This window comes from Augochlora pura, chromosome 4 (assembly GCF_028453695.1).
Source record: "Augochlora pura isolate Apur16 chromosome 4, APUR_v2.2.1, whole genome shotgun sequence".
NCBI classification, from domain to species: Eukaryota; Metazoa; Arthropoda; class Insecta; order Hymenoptera; family Halictidae; genus Augochlora; species Augochlora pura.
Window position 1 is genome coordinate 3252620 of NC_135775.1, and position 19365 is coordinate 3271984.

Consider the following 19365-nt stretch of genomic DNA (forward strand, 5'->3'; position numbering starts at 1 on the left):
GCTTTGTTTTTAATTATCTTGGAGAAGGGCACTTTCTTACGTTAATTAATTTCACATGTAGTATGTTAATAATAAAATGAAGTAATATTGGTATTAATTCTTGGTAATGGAGTGATGGAGCACCATAAATTGTTTTATAGCCATCGAAGATAATTTTTAGAGTTTTAGATTTGTAGAATTTGTTTGCCAGTTCCTCAATGACATATTGCACATAAACTAATCTTAAATTACGTGAACAAAGTTTACGTTTCTAGGTTAGTATTAGGTGTTATCATTTGACGATAAAATGTAATCGTTTTAATCTAGCAAAATTGACGGAAATGAACAAACGTTTCTGGCAACAAAAATGTCTTAATTAACGACGCGACAAGCAAGAAAGAATCGAGTTAATAAATGAATAGCTAGCTGACTAAATAACTAAATAATAAATGACTAAATAACTAAATAATAAATGAATGAATAACTAAACAATTAATTTACTGAATAACTAAATAACTAACTGACTGAATAACTAAATATATAACCGACTTAATAACTAACTATCTAACTGACTAAATAACTAAATATCTAACCGGCTAAACAACTAAGTAACTGATTAACTGACTAGCTGACTATATAAATAAATGAATAAATAACTTACTAACTACTTCCAAGCATAAAAAGTATTAATTTTCTGATACTGTTACGTATTCCCTGGTAGCAGCTGTCAAATTATGTACGATTAGATATGCATAGTATAATAGCTTGTTCCACAAATTCGCGTCGTTTCCCGGCCCATCTTTTTTAAGCATCCGCGGACAGACACCTTCCTGGCGATCAATATTTCGGACCGAAATTTCTACAACGTACACGACCTCCCTTCGCGAAGTCAATTAAACATCAAAATTGCCAACGCATCCACCAAAAGGCACAAATACAATTTTATCCCAGAAAAATACAATTTTATTTTAGAAAAATACAATTTTATCCTAGAAAAATACAATTTTATTTTAGAAAAATTCAATTTTATTTTAGAAAAATACAATTTTATTTTAGAAAAATTCAATTCTATTTTAGAAAAATTCAATTTTATTTGAGAAAAATACAATTTTATCCTAGAAAAATACAAATTTATTTCAGAAGAAATCACTATAAATCCCAGCCTCGACAATTGCCGACAAAACCAACCTAAGCGTAACCAAACCACCATCCACCATATATCCTCTTGTCACCTGAATCACTCTTCCGAGTCTGGTGCGGTTACGAATCTGCATTTTTCAGCGCAAATCTCCGCCGAAATCTTGTCGGAACACCGAAGACAATGGAAAATTTCGAAAAAAACCCTGATCGGGAATGTCCGATGAGACTGGTTCCCGGCAATCGATGATTCCGTCGTTTTCCGATGATCGCCGGCGCCGCGGCCGATTTAATTAAGTTGTTTGATAGCCATTAAGCTGTCAGAGATGCGCTCTCGCACGCGAAAGACAATAGGCAAGGATCCTGGTCGAAGCGTGGAGAGAGAGAGAGGGGGGGAGGGGATAGAGGACCCGAGGGTCATCGCGGAAATTACGCGCGCGGCGTCGACGACGGGTCCGGTCTTCTCACCTTGGTCCCGGCCGGCGCGATGACGATCTCGCCGTGAATCGATGGACAGTTGGAGCGATAGACACGATAGGACGGCGGAGTCGTCGAAATCGTCCTGGCCGATTTCCTCGGGGAGGCGGGCGCGCGGATAGAGCACGGCTATGACGCGGAAAAGGGCAACACGGTGGGAGTCGAATTATAAAAAGACGTACGACGGTGAGAGGCTTTACAGTTACAAGTCGCGCGCTCGTTGGCTGCGAGGTTGTGCCTCGGCTGCGATCACCTGCCCTATCACGCGCTCATATTCGGTGTTTATCTCGTGCGCCCATCCGCGCGCACAACACTGCGGGGATAGCGTGCGGACACAGCCTCTCCGCACACCGAGACTCGGAACGATCATCGAGCGGGCCACACGCGTGTTCTCTAGTCAATCCGGCCGATCGGTGAACCGGTCATAGATTTTCAGGTAAAGTGAACGCGCGCCCGTCGTCGTCGTCGTCGTCGTCGTTACGCAATCCGGACAACAAGTGATCGCGGGATTCTAATAGCGAACGTTTTCGCGCGGCGAACGCCGATTTGCGCGAAGTGTGTCTTGTGATCTCCTGTGATCGTTTCCCCACGTTGACACCGCGCGTGGTCCCAGGCCACGAAAACCCCCCTAATCATCGACCCGATGGAAACTGTAATTAACGCTGTCACCGTGACACCGTAAATACCTGTTCTGTTTTTTTTTTTCTGTAACGGTGCTCGATATTTCGTTTCCGGCGCGACAGTAGATGTTGTAATTATATTTTACGAGGGGTTAGATTACGCGAGACCGGGAATCCGTTCCGCTCGTCAGCAACGGGTAATGTTTAAATTTTATTTACACGGCGAACGAATCATTTTGACACGTTGAAAATCAATAGTTGCTGAACGAGGGATTTCTGCCGTGCGGATGTTGCAGTTTGCTCGCGTTTTTAACGGTGGCCGAGTATTCAGTTACAATTTGGATTTTTGCTCGCGAACTCGATCGGATGTTTTAGTAGTGGGTTTATGGGTAAGCCTGTTTCTTGATCGCTGCGCGGCGATTATTGTTGTTGATGGTGTGAACAGGTAGAGTGGTTAGGTGTGTAGTATAAGGTAGCAGAAGCGTTGGTGCGTTGGTGATAACTTTTTTGAGCTTTTTTGAGAGAAAATTGTCTTTGATTAGGGCAGTCAGTCTTTACTTTATTTTATCTTGCATAAAGATATGAAGTTTAGTAATAAATTAATAATATAGTTATGTTACTTTTAGGTTATTATCGTGATCTAATGAAACAGTTTATTTCTAGTTAATTTCCACTCTTTATAGTCGGCTCTGAAATTATTTATTTTGCACAAAAATCTACAGTATAATAATAATTTAATAATACAATTACGCTATTTTCACTTTATTATCATAATTAAAAAGACAATTTTTTTTAACTTAATGTCTGTTTTTACAATCGTCAGGGACTATTTTTATTTTGCACGAAGATTTACAATTCAGTAATAATAAATTTGGATCAGATGTAGTATTAAAACAATTAATAATAATAAAAATAGTTCAGTGGTGATTGTTATTAAAATTCTACCGCGAAGAATAGTCTATCACGCGATTAAATTAACAATACCTTAGAATCGAAATTAAAAGAAAAATATGTAAGACAATTAACTGATATCCCAATTAGTTAATCAATTATCTTAAATGCGTTTAACCATAAAATCGCCGAGCACTAAAACTGATAGCCTTAATTGCTGCATAAAACTAACAATACTAAAATTATTTAAACGTCCCAACACACTTTTACTATACCACATACTAACACTGACAAAATTCAATATTGTTTCCATACAATAAATTGACAAAATAGGAACTAAACAACGCGAAACAAATAATTTACAATTTACAATTCCAATAATTGCAAGGTACAATTTTAGCACAAGGACAATAAATAAGAAAATAAATAACAATAGGAACGTCACCACCAAGTTCATCTGGACCCCGCGCGATTTCCAACACAAAGCGCGCGCGGGTTAAGAAAACCGTTGAAATTCATCTCCCGCGGGGGAAACGTCCGTGAGTTCAGCAATTTTCAAATGAGAAACGTGTAGTCGGTCATTTTAACCGGCGCGGTAGTTCTAGTGTAAAGTGCCCCGTAAAGTTTTATAGGCCTCCGTCATTGTGCTACCAACGTGCTTTTCGAATATCGGATATCGCGTGCTCTATTGGAACAAGTTAACGTTCCGAGGCGCCCCGTAATCCTACGCAGCCATAGATAAGCGGCCGCACCGTCGTACCTCGATTGTCCGTGCTCTTTGGGACCCTCCCGAACCCGGTTCGTCCGTGGTCCGACGAATTAACCCTTTGCGCTACGCCTAACTCTGCGTTGATCAGCACTTATTTGTTTTTAATACTTTTCCTAGCACTTATTTGTTCTTAATATTTTTGCTAGTAATATTTTTCTATTAATATTTATATTTTTTAATATTTTTCCAAAAAAAGCAAACAATTTTTGTTTCTTCTATTATTTTTATTTATTTTAGTTTCTGGAGTTTGATTACAGAAGAATCAAATTTGACTTCGATTTAACCCTTCGGTGACAGGTATCCTTCCACGGGTGTCGCGTCACCCTCATCTAGGTGACGCTCTTCCTATAGTTCATTTGATTTATTTAACTTAAATTTTAACTTTAACTTTATTTATTTAACATATAAAAGTCTCGAAACATTTTACAGCCATTAAAATTCACGAACATAATTTAATTTCACCAGAATTACAATTTAAACATCAAACTGTAACAAAATTCTACACATAACGAATATAATCGTCATGACACAAAATTCTGCCACATGACGTATATACTCGTCGAATACGCACTTAAACTGTTTAACCGCGAAAGACGCGACTGTATCTCGATTATCCGAACGGTGATCGCCGTTTCGCGTTTTTCGCTAAAAAAGAAAAATCATCTTCCCCATAAAACCTAGTCGGCAATGTCGAAGGGGGGTGGGACGAGAGGTAACGGGGGTGGTATCGATGAAATCTCTAAAAGGTCATGGAACAATGCTCCATCGCCTGTTGGTCCGTCGACGATCGAAACAAAGCGGTTCCGTTCCCGAAATTCCCAACATTTTTTCCAACGATGTCCGCGAAAAAGCGCCGCCGCGGAATCCTTGCGGCGGCGTGCGCGCGCGCGCTCCGAGAACCGGCAAACAATGAAATATTACTAAATCGTGATTAACGTCGCGCTTCGACTGCCGGCGCGGGCCGAGCCGTCGGATGATAAAGCGATCGCTGGATTTTCGAACTGTCGGCGTCCTACACGTCGCCGACGTAAACGCGAAAACGCGACGAGTTCATAATTAACGTTCTCCGACCCCGCAAGCGCGCGCGCGCGCGAGCTAGCACACACTTTTTCCAGGCTCGTTCCTTCAAATATTAATTCGCGCGGAATAGAGAGAAAGAAAGAGAGAGAGAAAGAGAGAGAGAGGGAGAGGCGCACACGCGCGCCACGGGAAAAGCGGCCGCGTTAATTAGAGGTAAATTAATTAACACGGCCGGTTAGTTGGATGCGCATTAATTCGCTCGGCTTCCTAATTAATGCGAATATTTATTTCGGTGTGATTTTAATGCGGCCGGCTGGTTTACGTAAAACCCGGCGAGCGAGGGTTTTAGAACGCGGATGAAAATTAGAATCGACGGCTGTTGCCGCGTGCCCGAGCCTCGGAAATACACAAAGATCGGGGAACGCGAGCGGTTTCTTTTTCTTCCTTTTTTCTTTTTTTCCTTTCCGCGAGAAAGTCGAAGGCAAGGATCCGTGCCACGCGGACGCGCGCACGCGATCCCGGCCCGGTTGGTGGTACGGCCCTGACTCGGATCGTACGGCGAACGGATATGGACATTAGCGGAACGGCAAAAACCGGGGACCGAGCGGAATAGCGAATAGATTTGCGCGGAGCGATCGCCACCGGGGAAATGATACGACGACGGTTCGCGCGAGTCGTTAGCCGATCTCTGCGGCCACGCAATGCTCCCTCGTGGCACGGCGTTCTCCCCTACGGCCACCACCCTGCGGCCAATCTCGCCGATCCGGCCCGCCTTTTGACCGATTTCCGTCGCTTCGTGGCGTCGTCGCGTCTCGCGAAAAATGTCCGCTCTTCGGTCGAATTCCGAAACGTTAATTTCTGTTCAATTTCTCAAGCCATCGATAAATATTTGTAGACTCCTTATAAAATGGTGGACACCCAAAATTACATCTCTAAGATCGAATATAACAATTCGAAGTTATTTTTTACAGACGATAGAAGGGTTAGTTCGTCATTCGTAAGAAATGCTCGCAGACACCTTTTAAAACAGAATTACTTCTCTAAGATCGAATATAACAATTCGAAGTTATTTTTTACAGACGAAGTATTTTTACATAGAAGGGTTACATCGTCGGTCAATTCGTAAAAAATGCTGGCATAAATTAGAGCTCGTAGCGCGAAAGAAAAATTAATAGGTCGTATTGTTCGATTTCTTTATCTGTGGCGCACAGTTAAAAGTGGAACAATTTTTTAAGTGTTGCCAAGTTATAAATATGCATATGGAGCGCACGCGATGGTTTGCGGATTGCGTCACGGTGACGTGTGGCAAATTTTTTAATTTACGATTATTGAAACTGTGGGGCACGATTATGGATAATTCGCTCGATATGTTTGTTTCGGTGATTGTATCTTATGGTAATTGGATTTCGCACTTGTAATATAATTAAATAAATAAAAGAAATAATAGCGTACCTATTAGAGAAATTTATGGTTGTTGCTATATTATTTTTAATTTATTAAAGTACTTGAGATGGGAAATTAATTTTTGTTTAGCTTTATTTTTATCTAGTTAGAAAATAATTGTTATTTAATCATTTGGCTGCGTCGATATGTTTAGAAGATAAATTCTGCTACGCGTTTTATTGATTATACTGTGTATAATATTTTTGACAATTGTTTTAAAAAAATATACTAAACCGTGCAAAATTTGTGACTATGTATCGCTGTAAGTATTTTGACAAACATCGTAGGAGAAGTATATTTATTATTAAATGTAAAATTGCCATTTCCTTATGACGTGGGTATATATGTCGTACGCAGCTAACAGGTTAAATTATGTTCTAGTTTAAATGTCATTTAAATGGTAATATACTAAAAATGTCATTTAAATCGTATCATAATATAAATGTCATTTAAATAATATCATAATATAAATCACATTTTTACGAAGCAATCAGGTGCTCCAACATTAAAAAACCAACCAGTAAAAATCGACTATTCACACCAACACCTCAAAATTCAACTCAATAAATCCAATCAAAAATAAGTTATTTATTTATAAAAATCATCGCAGTATTCGCAACACTCTATACATTCGATCGCAACAGTGCTTCTCCAAAATCGTCATTACCCTTTCGATCGTTCCCACCAGAAACCTCTAACAATGTGATCGGTTAGTTAGAAAAAGGGGGTGAGCAACTTCGTCCGTTCGACGGCGCGAAACGTGTTTCGATGTGCTCCGAAGGTAAACGGAAGAAAACTGCAATCAAAAGTGCATTTCCACGCGAACCCGGGGGCTGCGGCCTTTTAAACTTTCGGGCCAGGGGGGGGCCGCAGAGATTGGGAAAACGTGAGCCGCGCGCGCGTCGAGCGGCGCTCGCGTGACGCCGTTGTCTCCGCATCGGATCGGACGGCCAATTAAGCCGTCCCTCCCTCCCCAGCCCCTCGCGCGTTATTCGAACGTCGACGCCCGCGGAACGACACCGCCGAATAATTGCTGTGTTTTCTCGGCCGCCAGGATGTCGACGACGCTGTACAACGTGACCGCCCAGCCGTCGTGCCCGTACACCCCTTACCTGGGGCCCAGTCTCGCCAACACCTGTCCCGGCCCGCAGTTCCTGACTTTCATGACCCTGTTGGACACCTTCGTACGCGACAAGGACGAGATCTCGCAGATCTGCGAACGGGTCAGGCCTGTCCAGCCGCCTGAGCCTGTCTACGACTTTATCGTCATCGGCGGTGAGTAATTATTTAATAATTTGATAGATACTTTATACTAATAATTTAATAATTGATAGATACTTTATACTAGTAATTTAATAATTGATAGATACTTTATACTAATACTTTAATAATTGATAGATACTTTATACTAGTAATTTAATAATTGATTAATACTTTATACTAATAATTTAATAATTATACGGCGGACTAATCTGCAATAATTGATAGATAATTTATACTAATAATTTAATAATTATACAGTGGACTAATCTGTAAGGAACGAATGATTTATAGAACAGTTATTTTTATTAAATCAAAATGCTGCAATAAATGCGAGGAAATATAATCGAAATTGTTGACTTGCTTTCTGTTTTTAATCATTTTTAAATTCGTAACTTCTTCTTTAAATATACACGAATGTATAGTATTTAAAATTGAAATGAAATAAATTTAATTTACAGTATTTATTTTTACATGTAAATACATATATTTATATTGTCGAATATTATTACCAAAAATACAGCACAGTGATTAAAATAATCTCACAGAGCCTAGAATTTTAATAAATGAAATAAAAATGAAAATATATCAGAACGTGAAAAAATTCTAAGAATTGAATTTATTAAACTTCAGTTTTATATATATTTCAATCAATTCCATATAAATACATACAATAATTTTTCTGCATCCACCCCTGAGTTGAAAACATTTCTCAAAATTAATAAAAATAACGAAGAAATTCAGAATTGAAATCTCACACTATACATATCTGTATCAACGGATCTGATCTATTGCGAACCGGTGCAATGACGAAAACGATTCAGTTCGATATCCCCGGCCCGTTTCTTTCGTAATTTAGAAATTCATTTTCCATTCCGCGGATAATTCCGTCGATTTCGCAATACGAAACAAAATAACGCTAGGCACAAAAGTGCTCTCCGTCCGCGTTACGTTCGCGCCGTGCCACCGTCGCCCCGATGACAAGCTGAAAATGATAAATGTAAAACGATTCCGCGAAAACTAGACTGGTATAGGAAAGTCTCGTTAGAATCGGTGATTGATACTCGAACGGCGTTTCCCGCTTGAACACTTTCACATTGAAAATCACCGGGGCCCCCTGTTTGACACATCGACCGCCGGCGATCCGCAATCTCGAAGATTTCGCGACCATTGAAACGTTTCGATCGCCGCCGATTCGCGGTACGTGTCATTTCGACACGATTTTAATTTACAATAATTAATGAAGACAATATTTAACGGATGCAATTATAAATGGTTGATGGGGATAACCATTCAATAGCGGTACAATATTAATTATCAGTTGTTTCGTCAAATCGACGATCGTCGATTACATTCGTCAATCGATCAACACCGTCGACGACTTTGCAACGACAAATGCCTTTGATCGCGTCCATCAATCATTTAACCAAGACGAAACTTTTAATCGCTCGATACTGGTTTTTACGGAGCGACGCGGAATGGCCGCTGAAAGTACAATCGAAAAATCGTTACATCGACTATGATTGCAACATTCATATGTTAATTGCTTTATAAAAGACAATATAGTGAAATTGAGAAGATGTGAGGATAAACCAGCGTGGAAATTAACTTTCCAGCCTGGGAAAATAGTTGAAGTTATATGGACGACGCGGTGACCGACATTTTCTTTTCCCAACGCTGCAACCAAAGTCAGTCTCGAGACAATTAACCGATTTTACTCGTCGATTTGAAGCGAATTAAAATAAAATAATATAAAGGCGTCGAGTAGAAGATTATTGGTTGCTTGATGTGAGAATATCGCGAGCATTCAACGAAACATAACGTGACATAACCTAACATTTTCTTTTCTCAACGCTGCAACTAAACTGCGAGCCAGTTTCGGGACAATTAACCGGTTTTACTCGTCGATTTAGCGCGAATTAAAATAAAATAATATAATAATAATAATATAAAAATTGGTCGCTTAATGTGAAAATATCGCGAGCATTTAGCGAAACATAACCTGACATTTTCTTTTCTCAACGCAGCAACTAAACTGAGAATCGGTCTCGGGACAATTAACCGGTTTTACTCGTCGATTTAGCGGGAATTAAAATAAAATAATATAAATGCGTCGAGTATTGGTCACAAGACGCGCTAACATCGCGAGTATCCAGCGAAACGTTGATCTAAATGTCGTCGACCGACGCAGCCGCGGGGAATTGAATGTTACACGGGACACTTCGATGATTCCGTTTTCAGAGCCGCGTTATTCATCATCCCGCGAAAAAATCTGTCGAGCGTAGAACAGTGAAAGAGATAGATAGATAGATAGATAGTCAAAGAGAGCAAAAGAGAGAGAGAGAGAGAGAGAGAGCGCCGTAGACCGTTTCGCTCCGCATTCCAATCGGCGAATCGCTCGAGCGTTTCGCGTCGCGCCCGCCGTGCAATTTCGCGTGGCCCGCGCGACTTCTCGCGGCCGGTCTCGTTTACCGCCGTCCCCGAAATCTAATGACCGGCCCGACAATTATACACCGGCCGATGTAATTCCGGGGGACGTTTAACGAAGCGGCGAGACGCGACCATCGAGATGTCCAAGCAAAACAGTCGATCGGTTTTAACGAATGTAGTATACTGATGCGCGGCTGATTGCGGTAAAGTAATCAAACATTCAAATTAATCGGCTCCGCGAGATGGTAATCTCTTTCTCTCTCTCTCTCTCTCTCTCTCTCTCTCTCTCTTGTATCTCGCGGGAGTTTAAGGACGAGCCCGAATAAACCAATTCGCAGGAGGTATCGACGCTAACGAGGATAAAAGACGATCGAATCGGTGGCGAATACGGTTCGTTAGTCTTTCTTCGCGTTAATGAGCACCGCTCCCGCCTCGTGACCCAGTTCAGATATAATATTTGGAATATTATTAATACTGGGAATATTTGATGTATTGAGAATCTATTTAGTGTATTGGTGATATTAGTAATAGTCGATGCGTTAGTGATATTGTTAATACTCAATATATTAGTGATAATAGTAATATTCAATATATTAGTGATATTAGTAAATGTTCTATATATTAATACTAAATATATTAGTGATATTAGTAATACTCGATGCAATTAGTAATATTATTAGTACTCAATATATTAGTGATAATAGTAATATTCCACATAATAGTGATATTAGTAGTGTTAAATATATTAATACTGAGTATATTAGTGATATTAATATACATTAGTGATATTATTAACCCTTTACATTCGAGTGGTGACTCTAAGGCACCACTAAAATTATTCTATTTCAAAGCAAAAAGCCGATTCATATTCTACTCGCTAAATTGTTAATATCAGAATTGCTAAATAAAACAATTACTCTGTATAAGTAAAACTTTCATAGTTCGAATCCTACGAGAAGAATTGCTGCCCCAATGATTCATTATTGCCTCCATAATTAATCTCTTCGTTGAGGCTATTGTTATACGCCGAGATCGAACGAGAAATCTGTTCCGACCCCACGGCGATAATACGTTCAATTACGTACCCCATCGGGTCTCGCTATTTATTTAATAAGCAGACTAACGAATAAAATTGCTCGGCTTAATCCGCGTCGCTTTCTTCGCCACGAAAGCGAACGCCGCAGCGATGCAGTTAACCAGCGGCAAGCGTGCAGATCGAAGAATAGAGTACAAACAACGTCACGCGTCACGGAGTTCTCGCGCGGCGATGCGCGCTAAACACTTGCCGCCGATACACGCGCGTAATTACTAATTGCGGGATTAACAAGGCCCCCCACCCGCCGCCTCTTGCGTCGTTCCGCCGACGTATATATTTTGATCGTCGGCGTGTGTACGTGTTACAAATTGCGGGCAATTTGCGGGAGCGTAATCGACGCGTAAAGAAAGGGAAATGTGCAGAAAGAGCGAGAAAATTGGTAACGAACGCGATTTCTCGTGCGAGCACCGCGACCGGATTCTGCCGCGCGTAGGAAACCCGCTTTGCATAACGACTGCACGGGAAAATATGTATCTGTCACTGACCTTTACGCGAAACTGGAGCGATAGGTTCATACATTTAAAGGACGGGACAGTTTCGGCTTCCGTTCGGACGGTCCGCGATCGTCGCGGATCGTTGAACGCGAACGAAACTTGACGAATTTCCCGATTCTTTTCCGAACGAAACTTTGCGAATTTTCCGATTCTTTTCCGAACGAAATTTTGCGAATTTTCCGATTCTTTTCCGAACGAAACTTTGCCAATTTTCCGATTCTTTGCCGAACGAAACTTTGTCAATTTTCCGATTTTTTGCCGAACGAAACTTTGCGAATTTTCCGATTCTTTGCCGAACGAAACTTTGCCAATTTTCCAGTTCTTTGCCGAAGTTTCATTTCTTTAACACCAATTTCAATCATCAAACATTTTCATTTCTCCTAAAGATTCTCCATCCGCCAATCACCCTTTATAAAATATAAAATTCATAAAATCGAGCGCAGCGAACACGCCGACAGCTCCGCGCGTTTAAAAGGCGACGGACACGGCCGGCCCGGCCGGTGCACCATCCGCGCAGCGTTGATTTTCCAGTATCATAAGCACGCGCGGAGTTTCTCTTGTTCGTGCGCATCTGCTAACCGGTGGCCCCAGCGTATCGTTATTTCACCTGTAATTTATAGTTTCCCCGCCGCGCAAAGGGAATTTCATTCAGTTCATTGAAACGCGTTCCTGATTGATTAGAGAATGGTAATTGGAGCAACACCGGATCTCTCCCCCTCTCCCTCTCCCTCCACCCTTCCTCGCCGCGTATTAGTTGCGTTAAACGGGATCGATTTGACGTAATTGGAAAAGAGGGGGATGAAAGAAACAGAGAGAGAGAGAGGTGTAACCGGTAATTAATGAAGTTCGGCGACGAGTTAACTCGTCGAGGCGACGACGCCTTGCCGATCAATGGGGTGGGGAGAGGAGAGAGACAGGAATACACCGGAAAAACGGGGGGAGCTCGGTAATTGGATGTTTTACGACGCGGCTGGCGAAATCGCGGCGCGAAATCCTTTATCTATTGGGTTGTTCAATAAGTCATTGCACTTTTTTCATTTCATTTTTAAGTACGTTTATTTAATATACGTAATCAACATTAATCACTGATATATTGGTCCTTTTGTTGGATGACCTTCTGCCATCTCTCGGGCAACTTCATAATACCGCGTTCATAAAACTTCTTGTCTTTTCCTACGAAGAACTTGTCAAGGTGCTGTTTGATGAGGTCGGCAGACGTAAACGTCTTACCATTCAAGGAATTTTGCAAGGATCGAAATAAATGAATGTCTGATGGTGCAAGGTCTGGACTATACGGTGGATGTGGTAGCACATCCCAACTAAGCTGTAACAATTTTTGCCGAGTGACCAAACTTGTGTGTGGTCTCGCATTATCGTGGTGGAACACTACACCCTTCCAATTGATAAGCTCGGGACGTTCCTGTGCAATGGTATCACTTAATTTCTGTAGCTGCTCACAGTAGACATCGGAATTAATCGTTTGATTCTTTGGGAGCAGCTCATAGAAGATTGGTCCCTTCCATTCCCACCAGATTCACAGCATTACCTTCTTTTGGTGGATGTCTGTTTTTGCTTGCCTTTCCGGTGCTTCATCCAATCTACACCAACTTCTTTTTCTGCTGACATTGTTGTACACATTGTTGTTTTCGTCATCCGTGATCATACGCTTCAAGAATGGATCGTTTTCTTCGCGTTTGGTCAGTTGATCGCAGACGTTCATGCGCTTCGTCAGGTGAATTTCTTTCACCTCATGCGGTATCCAAACATCGAGCTTCTTTACGAAACCAAGCGATTTCAAATGGCCATGAACACTGTCAATGGACACTTTTAGAGCGATAGCAAGCTCCCGAACCGTCGAATGCTTATTTGCTTTCATCAATGCTTTGATTTTATCGTCGTCAATTTCGGAAGGTCTACCGGAGCGATGAGCATCTTTAACTGAAAAATCACCATCACGGAATCAGACGAACCAGTTCTGGCACTGGCGTTTTTCAATGACGTCTCTGTCGTAAACTTGAGGCAACTCTTCCCTTGATTCAGTTGCTTTCTTCCCTTTTTAAAAACAATAAAGCAAAATATGGCGAATATGCTTTTCAAAATTCTCCATGTTCGAACCACAACTGCAAGTACAAAAATCAACCAAATCGTGCCAAAATTAGTTTGTTTTTTACGTTAAGTATCACAAACAAAACACGCGTGAACATTTGACATTCATATCACGTTCAGATATAAATAATCGCGGACAAAGCAATCTATCGGAAAAAAACGCAATGACTTTTTGAACAACCCAATAGATCGTTTAGTATAGAGGGACTGTTAACAGGTTAGGTGTGTGAGATGACTATATTTTGTTGTGATGTGGCAGAATTTTGTGTCGCGACGATTATATTCGTCCTGCGTGAAGGGATGCCTCGGAGTCAGCACTCAAGTACAAAGGGTTAATGTTTAAATTGTAATTCTAGCGAAAATTAAATTATGCTCGTAAATTTTAATATGTTTAAAATTTTTAGAGTGTCATGACGAAATGAAACAAAGGAATAAAAATTATAAATAATTCGAGCTGATCTCTTCAAAGAGATCGTCACAGTTGAGTGGTTAATATTAACCCTTTAATGCTGTATGTTAGAGAAAAGTTATTACAGAATCGGAGTTGAAATGGGCTTCGAGTGCAATGAGTTAATCCTGTCACGTTTTCTCTTTCGATGATTACTTGCCGGTGCAACCGTGAAGGCCGTTTTTACGGTCGCGCGACACCGCGAACGATTGGCCGCCGCCGTCGGTTCTGCTCCGGTCAGCGCCGATCTGCTCCGCGGCCTCCAAAGACGGCGATCATGCTTGAAATTTGCAAATTCCCGGCACGAGGAACTCGCGCCTTGTCGTTCTTCTATTAATAGACCGGGTTCTGTTCGATGAAACAAGAAAGTTTCGGCAACGGCGAACGCAATTGTTGTCACGTTGTACCGGCGACAGGTGTTAATAACAGGTGTTAGAAAGGATTAGTTTTTGTGAACTTTCAGTTCGGTGAATTTCCTACAGAAAGTATTAAGAAACCTGGTGATTTGGTGTTAATTATTGTATTATATAAATTATTATACTACATAAATTATTATACTACATAAATTATTATACTATACAAATTATCGTATTGTACTCTCTAATTCTATAATTAATAATTACAGAAATTACAGTGGAACTTCTCATTCGGTTTAAATAATTTCACGTTCGGTATCTGGTTTTATGGCATCGTATTGTCCCAAGTACAGATTATGGTGGCAGTGTCTCTGTCGCTTATGCAATTAGTTTACCCATTTATTGCATTTTCTTCGGTAGAAAGGCGAGCTCGTTTCGACATGTTTTCGAAACATGTGGAGCATACTACTTGTAACATGTATGCGACCGGATAGAATAAGAAATAACAGACGAATTAATAGAACGAATGCAATTGGTTAGTTGCTGAGGTAATTCATTTTATCATAATGTAAAAATAAGAGTATGTTTACTTGTTACAGTTTCAGTGCAATTTACTTTCGAATGCATTGAAGAGATTGCAACAGTATCTTAACGATTTCACAATTGCACACAATTCATTAAATAAATATATTTATATTGCGTCTAAATATTTCTGGAAGGAACTATACTCGTTGTCAAAATTATATAGAAAAATTTAATAAATAGAAAATTTTATTTTTTATAGTTTAAACAATTTTTTATAGTTTCGAAAACCAGATTTATTTATCGTGATTTTATCACGAAACGATTTTTAATTAAATAATAATTATCCTATCGAGTTCGCGTTTAGATCATATAATAATATAATTTAGAATTTTAATATAATTGTTTGTGTCAGGAGGAAGTAAAATTATTGCTGCATTTAATTTTTATATAATTATATTGAATAGTATCGCAAGACTATCTGCCGTAGCATCGCATAAACAACGTAAATAAATACTCGTAAAAGGATATAATAGTACACCGGAAACGACAGATAAACGAACCACGTTGTTAGACTAATCTTCCGGCAGATAATCGCATAATTGGAAACATAACCTAGAGGAAACATTTCGAAAGGCGTAGCGGTCTACTTATCACCGCGTACATTCGAACGACATAAAAATCGACTGCGATAATTGCAGGTAACGTAAACGTAATAAAACCGTAATAAATCCCTCTTTTAATATACAGAATTAATTGATAGTAACATCCTCGGCTCCGTATTCGATGCATTCCATAAAAATGCACGAAATCGACGGCCCATTAGCCGGCGCACGGGAACAGTTCAATTCGCTCCGAGTGTCAATCGGATGGTTAATATCACTATTTAGAAAGTTCGCTACTTAACGGCGAACGGAACTTAATATATGAAGACTTTAATGTACCGTTTGATTACTATCTGGGCGTTAACCGGCTCGACTTTTTTTCTCACGGAATCGCAACGCGACGAGAGAGCTAGACACGCGCTTTACTGCCAAGGATAACTTGTCGAAATGAAAAACCGATGCCAGATATCTCGAACGCGAGGATAGCCGTCGACACAGTCGGTGCGTGCGACACGCCTTCCGAATCCCGTCTGCGCTATAAATTCTGTTAGCGACCTGCACCAATATTCTCTACGACACGAACGTACCTGGTCGGCTGTTTTTGAGGTTAGGATTTTTCGCTGACAGCTGGCAGGCGATTTAAAATAATTATCATGCCTGAACGCATTGTTGCTTAACTTTAGGATTTCGCTTCTCTCGGCCTAGACAGCAATAGTTATTGCCAAAATCATGGAAAACCGGCGAGTATTAGAAATGCTTGAGAGGGGTAGCCGTTAACCTCGAGAGACAACATTTTTTCGAACGTCGGAGTTGCAATTCGAAGACTTCAGACCTTCATAGAAAATGTGTAAACATGAGGATAAATGTATAAGGTTTCTCGCCACTAAATTCCTCCGTTTAATACAGTCGCAATTCGTCGCTGCTACCGACGACGCCAACAAATTCAATGAATTTCGGAAAATCGCGCAGGATCGCAGCCCGATGACCGGGCATCATTTTTCCGGCGGACGAAAAGCGCCGTGTGTATTGCTCGTATCGGGGCGTTGTATCGGTCGACGAAAACCGGAAAACATTTTTACCGTTCGTAAACTCCGCGTTCGCGCGTTTCTCGCTCGACGGACAAACGGAATTATCGCGGATCGGCGTCCGCGTCGCGTCGCGCTGGGTCGAACGGGTAATTCGACGATTATCATCGCGTCGCGGACGCCGTGGGAAACGCGATTCGACGGCGGATCGGCAACCTCCCCTCGCTTGTTTAGACGCGATATTAATACGAACTGTTATTCATTCGGCGGGCCCGGCGTGATTATTGCGTCATTAATTTCATTTCGAGCTCGCGCTTCATCGTCGAACCATGCCCGAACGAGCCACCCTTCCGGCACCGGCCGCCCCATCGTTCCGCATCCCTCTCTCTCCGTGTACACAGTCCGCTCGAAAAGTTTCCTAACCAACGTTGAATAAACTGTAGATTTGTCCGCGAAATTTCATCCGATTGCGAGATTACGCGGAACTTTGATTATGCGAGTTCGAGAGCGATGGTTAACACCTTAATAATTTTTTAAATATATTTTATTTGAACCCCTTGCACTATCGCTTCTCTTTATTTGTCCTTAATATTTTCAATAATAGGACAATTTTTCTTTCCCGCATTAATTACCTAATTAATTAATTAGTTCAGTAGAGCTTGCATAAAAGCTTCACCACGAGTCTGACCCGTTATTATATAGTGCAAGGGGTTAAAAAATTTTAAATAAATAATTTTTTCTAGGTAAAAATTTTCGTTCCTGTTGTGATTTTATTTACCTTGTTAATCGCGAAAGGTATTTAATATTTAAAAATTTATGTAATAATAGTGAAGCTTGTAGTGCAATTTAACACATTTATCTCAATAATAGATGATGAATTAAGGGTTACTATGGCAACCGATATAGAGCCTACCGATCGGGGGGGAGAATCGATTTATAGGTTATAGTTTGATAAAGCGTTAATTTCTTTCTATTTTCGATAGATTATTCATTCGATAGAATCGTCCTTTTATCACATTCGTCATTATTACTTGCAATAATTACAGATCTACGTAATAACGAATACGGAAAATCCATTTTCATTAACCGAACTGTACATGTATAATAAATTTACGGCATTAACATCGAAATTATCTAGTCTCCGTTAGCTAATTGAAACTTTCACATGTTGCACGAAGATCTCTATCTTGGAACTAGCGTGTCTAGATGGAGTATCTAGAGTAGTTATAAATAAAATTAGAAATTATCGGGTTACACACCGCGAGAAAGAATTATAGTCATAGAAAACCAAATCAATACCCTAACCAAATCAATACCCTAACCGAATCATCTTCCAAAAGAATTTCCCTGAAAAATATTAACAACAATTACGACAATTTTAAATACGGTTCGCAAACAGAATCGAATCGCGGATGTTCGAATAACAATTACGCGGGCGCGGCGCTCGATTCGCGACGGCGGCGTAAACAAAGCACTCGACGGAAATCGACGAGATAATTATCGGGGGCGGCTGAAAGTTCGCGCTAACTGATGCCGTCGTCGAAACGGGGACTCGCTTTCGCCGACACGTCCGTAAGAATTCCGAAGCGCGGCGGAAGACGCGTGCAGATAAATCGTCGAAGACGTAGCAAGAGGAGGTGGAGGAGGTGAAGGAAGCGGCCTCGCGACGGAGAAGCGTCCCTAACGAGGCAACGATGACGACTCAACCCGGGGGCGCGGAATCAGTTCCACCGAAAACTTTCGCGATCGCAATTGAATTATCCGGCCGGATAGAGGTCTTGGAACTCGATTAATCTTCTTTAGATGACGTTCGAAGCTGGCGGGGGCCGCCGCTAATAACCGACGTCCGTCCACCCTCCGTTAATTGGATAATGAGATGTCAAATGAAATTGGCCCGCGGCGACGATGTAAGAAATGCAGGGGTCCGGTAAATTGACGTCGCGGTATCCTCGAGCGTGACACGGCGACGAATCGAATGGTAATTGAAACTTTGGTTCGTATGGCGTCGAGCACGGTTGAACGACAAATGGGATTAAGAGAAAGTAGGTCATTATTGCAGTTCCAGTTGTTAGTGAATTTTTTATATTGTGTCCAATCTTCGTGGATTATTTTTGAAAAATTGGAATCAGAGAAGAGTTCATTTTGCGACGATGCAGCGAATGAAATTATTAGCGCATTTGAAACACAAAATTCACTTTTATAAAATTTGAAAGCATAACTATTATTATATACGACTATCACTGAAAATATTGGGACACCTAATATAACCTAATAATTTATAATCTCGACATAAAAATACTATTAATCCAAGACTAAATTAAAACGATGGATATATCCTTCAAAAAGAAGCTCAACTTTCTTCAATAAAATTAACCTTATTTTCCTCGAAATATAAAAAATATACATAGAACAATTTATAGTAATTGCCTCTCAGTTTCTCAGATTTATTTAACTTTCTCCAAGTGTCGAATGGTAATTGTTATTACAGTTATTATAGCGTCTCTTCCGGTTGACCGACGAACGAGATCAAATGCCAGCAGGTCTCTGTTAATTAAATAATTCTTATTATCAATCCAATCTCCGCGAGTCAAATTTTTATAAACAACAGAAAAGAGAGTACGCTTTAATCCCGTCGATTCTAATTGTACACGTCGGGTGAAATCGTTCGGATTCGATGGAAGATGAAG

At 40.6% G+C, this 19365-nt stretch overlaps 1 protein-coding gene across 2 annotated transcripts in view; it reads left to right on the top strand.

The window, feature by feature from the left end:
* The first annotated feature begins 1798 nt into the window (after positions 1-1798).
* LOC144468278 (glucose dehydrogenase [FAD, quinone]) overlaps positions 1799-19365 on the top strand; it is a 34688-nt gene continuing 17121 nt past the window's right edge. For both annotated transcript variants that reach the window (XM_078177625.1, XM_078177626.1), the window contains exons 1-2: positions 1799-2029; positions 7391-7611. In XM_078177625.1, coding sequence (XP_078033751.1) covers positions 7392-7611 — 220 coding nt within the window. In that variant the 5' untranslated portion in view covers positions 1799-2029; position 7391. The remainder of the gene's footprint in view (positions 2030-7390; positions 7612-19365) is intronic.